General features: G+C 51.8%; 1 protein-coding gene across 6 annotated transcripts in view; it reads left to right on the top strand.

Moving 5' to 3' along the window:
• Nucleotides 1–12,974, top strand: part of HM13 (histocompatibility minor 13) — a 54,150-nt gene extending 41,176 nt beyond the window's left edge. For 2 of the 6 annotated variants that reach the window (XR_001820729.2, XR_001820728.2), the window contains 5 exons: nucleotides 2,207–2,243; nucleotides 4,355–4,457; nucleotides 9,348–9,433; nucleotides 11,503–11,705; nucleotides 12,529–12,968. Coding sequence is in view for 4 of the 6 variants with exons in the window: in XM_017514988.2 (XP_017370477.1) it covers nucleotides 2,207–2,243; nucleotides 4,355–4,457; nucleotides 9,348–9,433; nucleotides 11,503–11,649; nucleotides 12,529–12,628 (473 nt within the window). In the remaining 2 variants the exon portion in view is untranslated. Of the gene's footprint in view, nucleotides 1–2,206; nucleotides 2,244–4,354; nucleotides 4,458–9,347; nucleotides 9,434–11,502; nucleotides 11,706–12,528 lie in introns of all 6 variants that reach the window. The other 4 variants (XM_017514988.2, XM_017514964.2, XM_017515021.2 and 1 more) reach the window with 2 other exon arrangements.
• Nucleotides 12,975–13,324: the final 350 nt, after the last annotated feature.

Genomic DNA, 13,324 nt, shown 5'->3' with positions numbered 1-13,324 from the left:
TTTTTTTTTTTTTTTTTTTTTTTTTTTTTTTTTTTTTTTTTTTTTGAGACAAGAGTCTCACTCTGTCACCCAGGCTGCTGAAGTGCAGTGATGCCATCTTGGCTCACCACAACCTCCGCCTCCAAGGTTCAAACAATTATCCTGCCTCTGCCTCCCAAGTAGCTGGGACTACAGGCATGCGCCACCACGCCTGGCTAATTTTGTATTTTTAGTAGAGACACGGTGTTACCATGTTGGCCAGAATGGTCTCAAACTCCTGACCTCAGGTGATCCACCTGCCTCGGCCCACCAAAGTGCTGGGATTATATGCATGAGCCACCGTGCCCAGCCAGGGTGTTAGGTACTTTTTCTGTGTTATGTTTACTTCTCCCAGCAGTCCAGTGAGATAATGGGCATTTCCATTTTACAGATGAGGAAACTGAGGTTCAAAGAGATGGTTTGACTTGCCTAAGGCAGTGGGGATGTGGGCGCGAACCCATGTGTCTTCATAATTTGCAGTGCTGTGAGGCAGGGAGACTTGCTTCCCCAGTGGAAGGCAGCTCCATCAGACAGAAGAATGGAGTCCTATAAAGCATCTGGCTCACTCTCCAGGGCATGGTCTGTCAGGCACTCACACAAACTTCCCCCATGTCCTTGTCATAAGTTCTGGGCTTGAGACATGCACAGGACATCTCAGCATATCTTCCCTCCCCTATGCTCTGTATATATCCCCGGTCGTTCCACAATCACAATAAATGTAAGTTGATCACGTCCTCACAGAGTCTCAGTGGAGTGGTTTGGAAGCCCAGATGTGCTTTAGGAGTGAAAGGCCCTGGCAGAGCTCTAGCCCCTGGATTAGCCAGAGAAGACTTGTAGAAATCAGCCTTGAGGGGGCGCTGAGTTGCCTGCTTGTTTCCAGAATGACTGCAGTGTCTGCTTTCTCCCCCACCAACTCCCCACTCCCACAGAGTATTCATCAAGAACTCATTCATTTCCCTCTTTAAAATTAATTATATGTTGACAGGCAGTGCTTCTTATCAGCGCCTGCCTTCAACTAAACGAGACGCAGAGCCCCAAGACCAGCGAGGGAGGCAGACACACAAGATGTGTGTACAGCACACAGAGGCAAGACTGCCTGGCTGTGTTTGGGGATGCTGAGCCTTCTGGGATGTCTCTTTTTCTTTTTTCTTTTTTAGCAGAACCATTGCTTACAATTGGCTTGGTTTTGAAGTTTCAGAGTGTGGTGGGTGAACCGAGGTAACCATCTCCTGTGCTCCTGTGGAGCCTCCAAATAGCCCGCTGTGTGCCCCTCCTCCTTCCCCCTCCAGCCACACACTGCCACTGGGGCCTTTTTCAAAATCTGTTCAGGTTGTTTTCTTGCTCAGAACTCTTCCATTGCATCTCTTCACTCACAATAAAGTGGGCCTCCTCCTCATGGGCCTTAGGCCCTTGCAGAGCTGGTCCATCTCCTCATCTCCTGCAGTGAGCAAGCCGCCTTACTGGCCCCTACCTCCTGAGCCTTCTCCAGGACCTTTGTACATGCTGTTCTCTCCTCCTGGCATGTGTCATTTCCAAGAAGCCTGCCTTCTTTCCCCTCCTCTATCCCTGTCCAGCCTAGGTCTCATCCTGTTACACCTTCTCACAACATAGGAAGCATAATTCTCCTGCCTCAGCCTCCCAAGTAGCTAGAATTACAGCCGAGTGCCACCACATCTGGCTAATTTTTGTATTTTTTGTAGAGACAGGGTTTCACCGTGTTGTCCAGGCTAGTCTCAAACTCCTGACCTCATGTAATCCACCCTCCCAAAATGGAAGCACTCTTTCAAAGTTACATTCTCACAGTGATTTCCGTGACTATTTGAGGTCTGTCACAGTGTGACTGCCCTGTCCCCTGGCTGAGCTCTGTGGGAGCAGTGATTTTGCCTACTCCTGCTTGCCCATGGTGCCTGGTACGTAGGCACTTGATAAGCATTTGGGCAGACAGTGTGACATAGTGTGGTGCTATGAGGTGCCAGGTCATTGTAGTCCCAGGCCAAAGTCCTGGGGCCTTCTCACTGTTCTAGGCAGAGAAATGGGACTTTCTGCTGGCACTTGAGACTATTGGCCACACCCTTGGTCTCCAGTGATTGCTTCATGACAGAGAACCAGGTTGGGGACCAGAACCCAGTCTCTTGTTCACTGCCGTGCTGCCTCCCTGCCACTCTCTAACCCCGGCTTTCTCCCACAGGGATCTTCATTGCCTTGCTGCTGCGTTTTGACATCAGGTGAGTGAGTGAGGACCTACCCCAACATGGGGTTCTCCAGGGGTTCTCCAGTGGCTTTCAGGAGCCCTGAGAAGGTATGGCAGGGGACCAGGCCCTCCACCCCCACAGCAACCAGAGCAATTCTGATTTTATCTGCAGTTTGCATTTTGAAGTTCTATGTGTTTGAAGAGTTTGTGGTCAAAAAAATGTTTTAAGAATCACAGGCCGGCCGGGTGCGGTGGCTCACGCCTGTAATCCTAGCACTTTGGGAGGCCGAGGTGGGTGGATCACCTGAGGTCAGGAGTTCAAGACCAACCTGGCCATCATGGTGAAACCCCATCGTAAAAAAATAAAATAAAATAAAAAAGAATCATAGGCCAAGAGATTGAAAGCCACAAGGGCCTGGTGGTAGTCACAGTGCTTTCCCACTGTGAGACCTTAACAAGTGGCCTGACGTTTCTGAGCCTCCAGTTTCTCATCTTGAGTTAATCACAAGAGTTCCTACCATGAAAATCAGGAGAGAGTGCTGAGCACACACTGACCTCGGTAGCTCTTGGGTGAATCCAGTTGCAGTCATCATCATCATCTTTTATCAGCCTAGGGTCAGGTCACCATGTCTCAGCTGCTCTAGCCATTCCTGCCCTCTCCTTACGCAGACATTTTTCAGTCTGTCGTAGACAGTGAGCACGAGGGAGAGAAGGAGGCCAACTTAGGGTCAACATTTAAAACACAGAGAAGGCCTTATCCGAGTTAATGCACCTGTGCAATGGGGCTTGCCGTCAGCAGGGGGCACCAGCAACTGCTCCGTCATTTTATGCTCGGTCGCCCCAGTGAGAGCTGGCGGTGTGTGCACTTAACTTTGAGGTGGTTTGTGAACTTCTCTTTATCTCTTCATGCCTGACAGTTGCAAAAGCAGTAATAACAGTGACAGTGGTAATGAGAAACTACCAGCATCATTGAAACAGGTTTTTCCCACTCACGTGCACCTGGGTTACTTGTATAGAGCCACTTCGAACCTTATGAGTATATGGGCTCACAGTCGCCTTTGGAAGAGACCTGGCTGGTTTATAAGTAGAGGGATGTCCGTGCCAGCCATCTCTACTCCTGGCTGCTCAGAGGTAATACAAAGTGAAACCCACAAGAACCCCGCAGGCTATTTGCTGAAGAGACAGCTTCAGCTGCCAGCACTCTCAGAAGCAGAGTCTCATTTCTAGCCTGGGCTCACAGCATAAGCAGCTCCTCAGCTGATTCCAGAATCAGTGCAACATTCCCAAAGGGTGTCACTTAAATCCCAGTTCTCACAGTAGGTAAGTTCTCAATGTACTTGCAGCTGAAGGCTTAGAAGCACCCAGGGCAAAGAGAGAAAGGGGTCAGAAGTACTCGTTCATTCCACAAATTTTAATGGAGTCCATAGTACTGGCTGGGCACGTCCCAGGCACTGAGGACGTGCACAGGTTATGGAGCTGGCGTTGGAGAGAGAAGTCACGTGATGGCAATGCCAGGCTACATAGGATTCATCTGTTCTGAAACTGATCTTGGATGAATCACCTCCAGGAAGCCAGTGGCATTTTATTCATGCACCCAGCATCTAGTTAGTGCCCACAAATAAGCTACTGATTACATCCACTGCACTTAAAAGTAGTAACTTACCTTTGTAGTTTCTGTATCTGTGTTTCTCAAGGCATGATCCAATGGTATGAGATCCACCTCAGATGTTTTTCAAAATGCAGATTGCTGGGCCTTGCCCTAGACCTATTAGATCAGACTCCCTGGGGTTGGGACCTAGAATCCTGCATTTTTTCACAAGCTTTCCAGATGATTTTTATGCTGACTAAAGTCTTAAAGCCACTGTTCTAGGTTATAGCATTTGGTATTCATAACCAGCAGGGAGATGAGCTCCTCGCTTTCCCATTTTGCAGATGAGTAAACTGAGTCTAAGAGAAGGAAAGCAACTTGTCCAGAGACATATAGCTGGGGGCAGTACCAGTGTGCACACCTACCTCCAGACTCCCAGCCAGAGCTCAGTCACCCCCCACAGCCTCTGGGGTCTTCCCCAGCTCCCTCAGAAGGGTTGTCACTGCCCCAGTCCCTGTATCTAATCCTGCTCCTCTTTCTTCACACCTTCCCTGAAGCTTGAAGAAGAATACCCACACCTACTTCTACACCAGCTTTGCCGCCTACATCTTTGGCCTGGGCCTTACCATCTTCATCATGCACATCTTCAAGCATGCCCAGGTGAGCAGGACGGTATCAGAGTGTCAGGAATGCCTCACTGCAAATAGAGGGACTTACAGAGGATTTATTTGTAAATGCAGGCAGTCCAGAGATAGGCACTCCTCACTGGTGTTAGAGCAGTCATGTCTGTGATTCTCTTGGCCTTTCATTTGTGGTTGCAAGATGGCTGCCACTGCTCCAAGCAGCATGGGCACATTAGAGGCAAGAAGGAGGGAAAAGCGTAACAGCCATGCCTGCTGCGTTCATCAGGAAGGCAGGAACTTTCTTTCCCAGAACGCTGTCAGTATTTCATGGGCCAGATTGGGGTCCTAAAGCCACCCTAGCTACAGGAGAGTCTAGGAAAGAGGATTTGGCTTCTCAGCCTTGGTAGTGGGAAGCAGACAGAGAAGAACAGGATTGGAGTGGGTGTTGGGTATTGGGGTCTCCTTTCCCCTACCCCCAAATAGCCCAGGCTCTGCCTTGTCCTCCCACCAAGATGAGGATGGTGTACTGAGCCACCACCGGATGAAACAACATAGCATAAGGAGTGGGGGCTCTCTGTGTGGCCCAGAGAGGGGAAAGTGAGCAGACAGGATTGCCCTGCGCTCTACTGGAAATAGTAAGAGCTTCTGTTGATTAAGCACTTCCACGTGCCAGGCTCTGCACTCATGAGGGTCCTTGTGAACAGGTGGGGAAACTGGCGTTTAAGTGCCACCCAGCAAGTATGTGTTGAAGCCAGGATTCAAACCTGGGTCAGCATGGAAACCACACCCCAGCTCTCAAGCCCGGCCATGAGAAAGGAGCATGGAACTGGGGCTAAGGGAGCCCTGTTGTGAATCCTGGCTCCACCTGGTAACCGTGGGACTCTGGGCTTGCTGCTTCTGTCCCCTTTCCCCTTTCCCAGGGCCCAAACACAGACAAGCCATCTTTGAATTAATCACAAAAGCTGGGAGTTTTTTTGGTTCTTTTTTTGTTTGTATGTTTGTTTTTTAAGCTGGTTTCTGATCACTCTGTGCCAGGCACTGTGCTAAACTCTTTTGCTAATAACTCATTTAGTCCTTACAGTACTCCAGGGAGGGAGGTCCTAGTACAGTATTACTTTATAGAAGGTCAAAAGGCCTCTCATCCATAAGTGGAAAAAGCAAGAACCAGTGTGGAACTGCGTCTCACATCTGCTCAAGGGCTTCAAGGGCGTGTGAGCTGAGAGTAACATGCATATGGCAGGGGGTCCCAGAGAGTGACAGGACCTGGATTGGAGGACTAGTTAAGAGGCCATGGCTGGGCGTGGTGGCTCACGCCTGTAATCAGATCACCTGAGGTCGGGAGTTCAAGACCAGCCTGACCAACATGGTGAAACCCCGTCTTTAGATAGATAGATAGATAGATAGATAGATAGATAGATAGATAGATAGATAGATAGATAGATAGATAGATAGATGGATGGATGGATGGATGATAGATAGAGGCCTTTTGGAGTCTGCAGCTCTCAGCTACTTACTGGAGTACAAGCCCAGAGCCAATCCCCCCAGTGGCCACAAGGTGGCAGGCTCGCCTTCTGCCTGGCTGGACTCAAAACAGGCTCCCTTTCAGAGCTCTGGCACACAGGATTCCTCTCCTCTGTGGGGAAACTGCAGCACTGAGATAACGTGGACTCCCCAGGCTACACACTACATCAAACTGGGCCCTGGCCAGGCTCCGGACTCTGCGCTAATGAACTCCTGAACCCTGGCTCAAGGCCTGTGCTACTCTCCAGCAGCAGCCCAGCCCTTCTCCCCAGTCATCCAAGTGGGCACCTCTCTGAAAATCCTTCTTGAAAAGGGGATCCAGGACGTGAGAGGACGCTGTTCCACAGGGTCCCCTGCCCTCTCCAACACACTCTGCCTTCTCCAACACACAGGTAGTCCCAGTGCTAGCATTGCTCTAGGTAAGGATCACCTCTCACTTTGTGCAGTGGTATGATAGCTCACTGCAACCTCGGCCTCCTGGGCTCAAGTGATTCTCCTGTCTCAACCTCCTGAGTAGCTGGGACTATACGCATGCACCACCACGCCCAGCTAATTTTTGTATTTTTAGTAGAGATAAGGTTTCACCATGTTGGCCAGGCTGGTCTCAAACTCCTGATCTCAGGTGATCCACCCACCTCGGCCTCCCTAAGTGCTGGGATTATGGGTGTGAGCCACCATGCCTGGCCTACTTAGGGATTATTAGATTCAATGATTTAATATATATAAAGCAGTATTGATCACAGCCCACCTATGAAATAGTCTACGTTAGGATCAAGGGCATGCGGGAAAGATTTATTTGTTATCTGGCCAAGGGCTGGCTTTACATTAAGAATGAAGTCTCTTCCAAGTAAAGAACGAAGAAAAAAAAAAAAAAGGAATGAAGTCTGAGGCCGGGCCTGGTGGCTTAGACCTGTAATCTCAGCACTTTGAGAGGCCGAGGCCGGCGTATCATAAGGTCAGGAGCTCAAGACCAGTCTGGCCAATATAGGGAAACCCCATCGCTATTAAAAATACAAAAAGTTGGCCGGGTGTGGTGGCACATGCCTGTAATCCCAGCTACTCGGGATGCTGAGGCAGGAGACTCGCTTGAACCTGGGAGGCAGAGACTGCAGTGAGCTGAAACCGTGCAACTGCACTGCAGCCTGAGTGACAGAGCAAGACTCCGTCTCAAAAAAAAAAAAATGAGGTCTGAGCTGGACGAGAGGTGGCTCTCCCCTGTAATCCCGGCACTTTAGGAGGCTGAGGCAGGTTGATCATGAGGTCAGGAGTTAGAGACCAGCCTGACCAACATAGTCAAACCCCATCTCTACTAAAAATACCAAAAAAAATTAGCCTGGCATAATGGTGTGTGACTGTAATCCCAGCTGCTCAGGAGGCTGAGGCAGGAGAATCCCTTGAACCCAGGAGGCAGAGGTTGCAGTAAGCCAAGATCACACCATTGCACAAAAAAAATTAAAGGACTCGGCCAGGTACAGTGGCTCATGCCTGTAATTCCAGCACTTTGGGAGGCCACGGCAGACAGATCACCTGAAATCAGGAATTCAAGACTAGCCTGGCCTACATGGTAAAACCCTGTCTTTACTAAAAATACAAAAAATTAGCTGGGTGTGGTAGTGGACGCCTGTAATCCCAGCTACTTGGGAGACTGAGGCAGGAGAATCACTTGAACCCAGGAGGTAAAGGTTGGGATGACCCAGAATTGTGCCACTGCACTCCAACCTGGGGAGCCATTCACTGAGTATTTACCAGGCCTCTTCAGCATGCAAGACACACTGTGGTGAGCAAGACAGCTGTGGACCTGCCCTCACCAAGCTCACCGCCTACGAGGATGTTCCATTATAAACTGCTGAGGAGGCTGGGCACAATGGCTCAGCTGTAATCCCAGCACTTTGGGAGGCAAAAGCAAGTGGATCACTTGAGCTATGGAGTTCGAGACCAGCCTGGGGGAAAATGGTGAAATCCAGTCTCTACAAAAAACAGTACAAAAATGAGCCAGACATGGAGCACACATCTGTAGGCCCAGCAACTTGTGGGCTACACTGAGCTGTGTTCATGTCACTGCACTTCAGTCTGGGAGACAAAGTAGGAACCTGTCTCAAAAAAAACAAAAATTGCTGGGGAATGCTGTGAGGAAAATTAGAGGGACCTACAGAGCATGTAGCAAGGGACCTGGCTCCATGTGAAAGAGCACAAGTGTGCCAGCCTGACCAACATGGTGAAACCCCATCTCTACTAGCTGGGCATGGTGGCGCATGCCTGTAATCCCAGATACTCAGGAGGCTGAGGCACCAGAATCACTCCAGCCTGAGAGGCGGAGGTTGCAGTGAGCCAAGATCGCACCATTGCACTCCAGCCTGGGAGACAGAGCAAGAGTCTATCTCAAAAAACAAAAAAAAAGGAAACTCTAGGTACAAAGGTCCTTCAGGCTGGGCACGATGCCTTACACCTGTAAAACCAGCACTTTGGGAGGATAAGGCAGGCAGATCACCTGAGGTCAGGAGTTCAAGACCAGCCAGGCCAACACGGCAAAACCCCATCTCTACCAGAAATACAAAAATTAGCCAGGTGTGGTGGTGCATGCCTGTAATCCCAGCTACTCCGGAGGCTGAGGCAGGAGAATGGCTTGAATCTGGGAGGTGGAGGAGATCGTGCAATTGCACTCCAGCCTGGGTAACGAGCAAAACTCCGTCTCAAAAAAAAAAAGATTTCGATCTCTGAGGCCTGGAATATTCACTCTCCTTGTGAAGCATCGGTTTTCCACCTCTACAAAGGGTAACCATCATGGAATGTGGCAGTGGGCTCACTCCTGGGAAGGCTGAGCTCAGTCCCTGCACAGTAGATGTTCGTGATCAGGGGTCTTAGTGTAATCATCCTTTTCTCCAAACCCAGCTTTACCAGGAGTCTCAACACAGACATGCCAAACTGCTTGGATGTGAATCCTGGTGGAGTCAGTGACCAGCTAGGTCACCTTCGTACAGGCTGCAACAAGTACTCATTACATAGCAGCTGTGTCATCATCGTCACTATAATAGCATCTCCTGGAGCATTTGCTAAAATGCAGGTGTCAGCCCCAGACCTCAGGAAGCAGTCTCTGGGCATAGGACCAAACCAGGAAGTTGCATTTTGCACCTGGTAACCCAGGTGATTCAGATGCTGCCAACCAAACCCTGGGAACCCTTGAAGCCCTGCCTGCTCGAGTTTCTTAGTTTTCTTGCATTCCCTCTTGGGAGGAACAGCCCTTGTCTGGGAGTTCGGAGCCCTGGGTTCAGCCCCAGCCACTGACTTGCTATGGACCTGGGCCAGTCACTGTCCTTCAGTCCGGTCCAGGAGGGGGTTGGGGTGCTGGGCATGGCTCTGAGGCAGTGCCCTGCCCAGTATGCCCTCACCAGCCTGTGTCCTCTCATAGCCCGCCCTCCTGTACCTGGTCCCCACCTGCATCGGTTTTCCTGTCCTGGTGGCGCTGGCCAAGGGAGAAGTGACAGAGATGTTCAGGTAAGGCAGAGTGGGGGGCAGATGTCCTCGTGGGCACTGGTGCCCCTGTTCGCAGCCAGTAGGACCTGCTGGGGGTGTCTCTATACCTTTCCAGGAGAACATTGTTCCCACCACCAGCCCACCCCTCGCTCTTTCCACCAGTACATAGGTACCTGGCCTGTGGGCACCATTGGGAACCTTCCCCTGGGCCTGGAGCCAGGGAGAGCAAGGCATCAGGGCCCTCTAGGTATCCCCTCATCCAAATGCTAGGTGGAGCTTAAGAATGGCTGGTATGGGCCGGGTGCAGTAGCTCATGCCTATAATCCCAGCACTTTGGGAGGCTGAGGCGGGGGGATCACGAGGTCAGGCGATCAAGACTAGCCTGGCTAACATGGTGAAACCCCATCTCTACTAAAAATACAAAAAATTAGCCGGGCGTGGTGGCACATGCCTGTAGTCCCAGCTACTCGGGAGGCTGAGGTAGGAGAATTGCTTGAACTCGGGAGGCGGAGGTTGCGGTGAGCTGAGATCACGCCACTGCACCCCAGCCTGGACAACCAAGTGAGACTCCCTCTCAAAAAAAAAAAAAAAAAAATAGCTGGTATGGATTTTTCTCTGCCTACTGTCAGAAGTTCTAGGTGAAGGTGACTGCAGGCATGTCTGTCCCTCCCATGGCCTCAGTTATCACATGTGAGTAATAGAGCGGGGGGTGTGTCGGATGCCCTAGCGTGGTAGAAAGTGCCCCGAGTAGAAGGCATGTGTCAGCCCCTGTTCACTCACCTCTATGGCTGTAAGGCACAGCTCACTGCTTTCTCTTCATCTGTTTGTATCTCACTCAACAGATACCCCTTCCCCAGGGCCATAGCCACACCTGTCACACCCCGCACACAGCCCCACCCATACCCCAAGGCCTGTGTGATTCCAACAGGTGTCTGTCCCCTGCACCACCGACCCTGCCTGCCAGGGACCTAGAAATAGCTGCCAGTTGTGATTAAAGCTGCCTACTCGAGGGCCTTCCGCCCAGTTCCACCTGCCTGGCCTCCAAGCTGTCCCTAGAGCCCCTGCCAGGGCCTCCTGTGCACCTGGCTGCCCGCAGGGGAACCTGTGACTCACCCCTCCCCCGGACCTGCCTCTGCCCTCCCTGTCCTGCCTAGAATCCCCAGCTCCCAGCTTGCCTGCCCATATTTCCTCTCCCTGCAATGCTCTGTGGTCTGAGGCAGGTAGGGGCTGGGAGTGAACTTGGGGACAGGTCTCAGGGAGCTTTGGGAGCAGGCATGGCACCCGATCCCTGAGCTTAGCATGCACCCCTCACCCTCTGCCTCCCATCCAGCCCAGGTTTCCCTGCCCCTTGGGGTAATCCCCCAATGCTGTCGTGCCCTCCTCAGGCAAAGTTCTGAATACCTGGACCAAGGCAGAGAGTGCCCCTGGACTTTACCTGCTTGGTGCTAAATGTTCTGCCGTACAGGTACCCTGCCCCCGCTTTTTTGCCCTCCACCCCCACCCTGAAGGTTCTTAGATTGGGGTAAAAAGCAAGTGATCTCTTTCTCTCTCTCCTTTCTGCCCATTTCTGTCCCTTGATTCTCCACCCTATCTTTTGTTTTACTTTTCCCTTTGATTGCCCCCCCTTTTTTCCTGATTTGCTTATTTTTATATTAGTACCACATTTACATAGTTCAGAATTCCAGAGCTGTAACAGAGAGCACCCTCATGCTCCAGCCACCCCACAGAGGCCAGCTGTGTTACACAGACATTCAGAGACACCTGTGCACTGAAACTAGACGTGTGTATACATACTCTTGCACAGACAGTGGCATCCTTGGAGCATTCTGCACCTTGGTGTTGCACAGTATTTCTTAGAGTATTTCCATAGCAGCACATACACTTCCAACTAACACAGCGGCCTGATGTGCCTTTGTCTAGGTGCATCTTTTTTCACTCTCCAAGTAACACCAGCTTCTTTCCATAAAATCTGGAAGTGCAAAAATAGATAAAAACAAGACGGTTCTGCTCCTTGGAAAGGAGGTCTCTGTCCTCCCTTAGTCTTTCCCTATCCATCTCTTTTTTCTGTCTCTTCTCTGTCTCTCACACAGCTACGAGTCCTCGGCGGAAATCCTGCCTCATACCCCGAGGCTCACCCACTTCCCCACAGTCTCGGGCTCCCCAGCCAGCCTGGCCGACTCCATGCAGCAGAAGCTAGCTGGCCCTCGCCGCCGGCGCCCGCAGAATCCCAGCGCCATGTAATGCCCAGCGGGTGCCCACCTGCCCGCTTCCCCCTACTGCCCCGGGGCCCAAGGTAGGGCAGACACTGCAGCTCCAGTGTACAGGGCAGGGACCATTGCCAGGGGTAGGCCGCAAGAGTCAGCTCCTCCACAGCCACCAGGCAGTGGCTGCACCCAGTCATGGACAACCCCGAAGCTTCCTGTCCTTACCAGTAACACAGGGCCCAAATTAGAGTGGATAGAAATGGCCCTTGTCATACAGTAGTAGATACTGTTACTATTCAAGGCATATGTGTGACCTTAGGCAAGTCTCTTTCTTTCTTCATCTATAAGTGGGCACATTCCTGCCTCCCGGGGTTGATCTGGTGAGGAAATGTGTGTATTGTCCTTGGCATGAACTCAGTTGCTCAATAAGTGAAGCCCATAGAAGGCGCTAAGCTGGGGTGTCTGTGTTCAAAGCAGCATCTTGCCACTTACCAATACAGCAGTGCCCTCACCTCTGGGGCTGAGCTATTTGATTCCTGCCATGTGCCCTGGGAGGCAGCCGATCTCCATCTCCTGTAGCCTGGTCATGGCCGCCCCTTTTTCCATGCAACAGCAGAAGGTTCAGAAAGCTTGAAGTCGGCCCACACAAGCCCAGGCCCAGCCTCTCTTCCATTGGCTGCTGCCCTTGCTGCCTCCTGGCACCCCCGGGCACAGAGAAAGCAGAGCAGCCTGTCTGAGGAGGGCACGCAGTGGGGCTGGGGCCAGGTACTGTTCAGTGCTGGGCAGTGGACACAGGGCTGGCACTCCACATGTGACCAGGCACTTTCCTAGGATGGGAGTGGGGGAAGGGAACCACCAAGGTTCTGCTGACCCTCCTCTAAATGAATTTTTATTGTTTTGTTTTTTGGTCAGTTATGAGGAGTCAAATCCAAAGGATCCAGCGGCAGTGACAGAATCCAAAGAGGGAACAGAGGCATCAGCGTCGAAGGGGCTGGAGAAGAAAGAGAAATGATGCGGCTGGTGCCCAAGCCTCTCAGGGCCAGACCAGACAGATGGGGGCCGGGCCCACACAGGCGTGCATGGGCAGAGGGCACAGGAGGCCGAGGGCAGCCCCAGGACAAGCCAGGGGACAGCAGGATACCTCCAGCCAGGCCTCTGTGGCCTCTGTTTCCCTCTCCCTCTCCCTGGCCCTCCTCTGCTCCTCCCCACTCCCTGCAGGCAAAAGAAGCCCCCAGCTTCACCCATCCCTGGGAGCCCGGTGGGAAAAGTGGGTGTGATTTTTAGATTTTGTATTGTGGACTGATTTTGCCTCACATTAAAAACTCATCCCATGGCCAGGGCGGGCCACTGTGCTCCTGGAAGGGTTCTCTGTGTAAGTGCCCAGTGTCTTGCACTGGGTTTTCTAGGTCTCACCTGCCCACCCAGAATCTTTTCTGCAAGCCCCTTGAGGGTACCCACCCGAGCACCTGGCCAGCCCAGCCCCCAAAAACACCTTCAAGCCAGTAGAGGGGGCCCACGAGCCCTCCTCTCATCAAGTATCAGATTTTTCTCACCACCTTCCTGGAAACACTTGGGGGCAGCAAGGGTTTTGGACAGATGAGTCCCCCACTCACCACCGTGAGAGGCTGACCGGACTCAAGGGAACCAGTAACCGTAGAGCCTGCCAGCTTCCCTGGTCCCTGTTCCCCTATGGCTTCAGCTGGCAAGG

This window comes from Cebus imitator, unplaced genomic scaffold, assembly GCF_001604975.1.
Source record: "Cebus imitator isolate Cc_AM_T3 unplaced genomic scaffold, Cebus_imitator-1.0 Scaffold18, whole genome shotgun sequence".
NCBI lineage: Eukaryota > Metazoa > Chordata > Mammalia > Primates > Cebidae > Cebus > Cebus imitator.
This window is presented reverse-complemented; position numbering and strand designations above follow the sequence as displayed.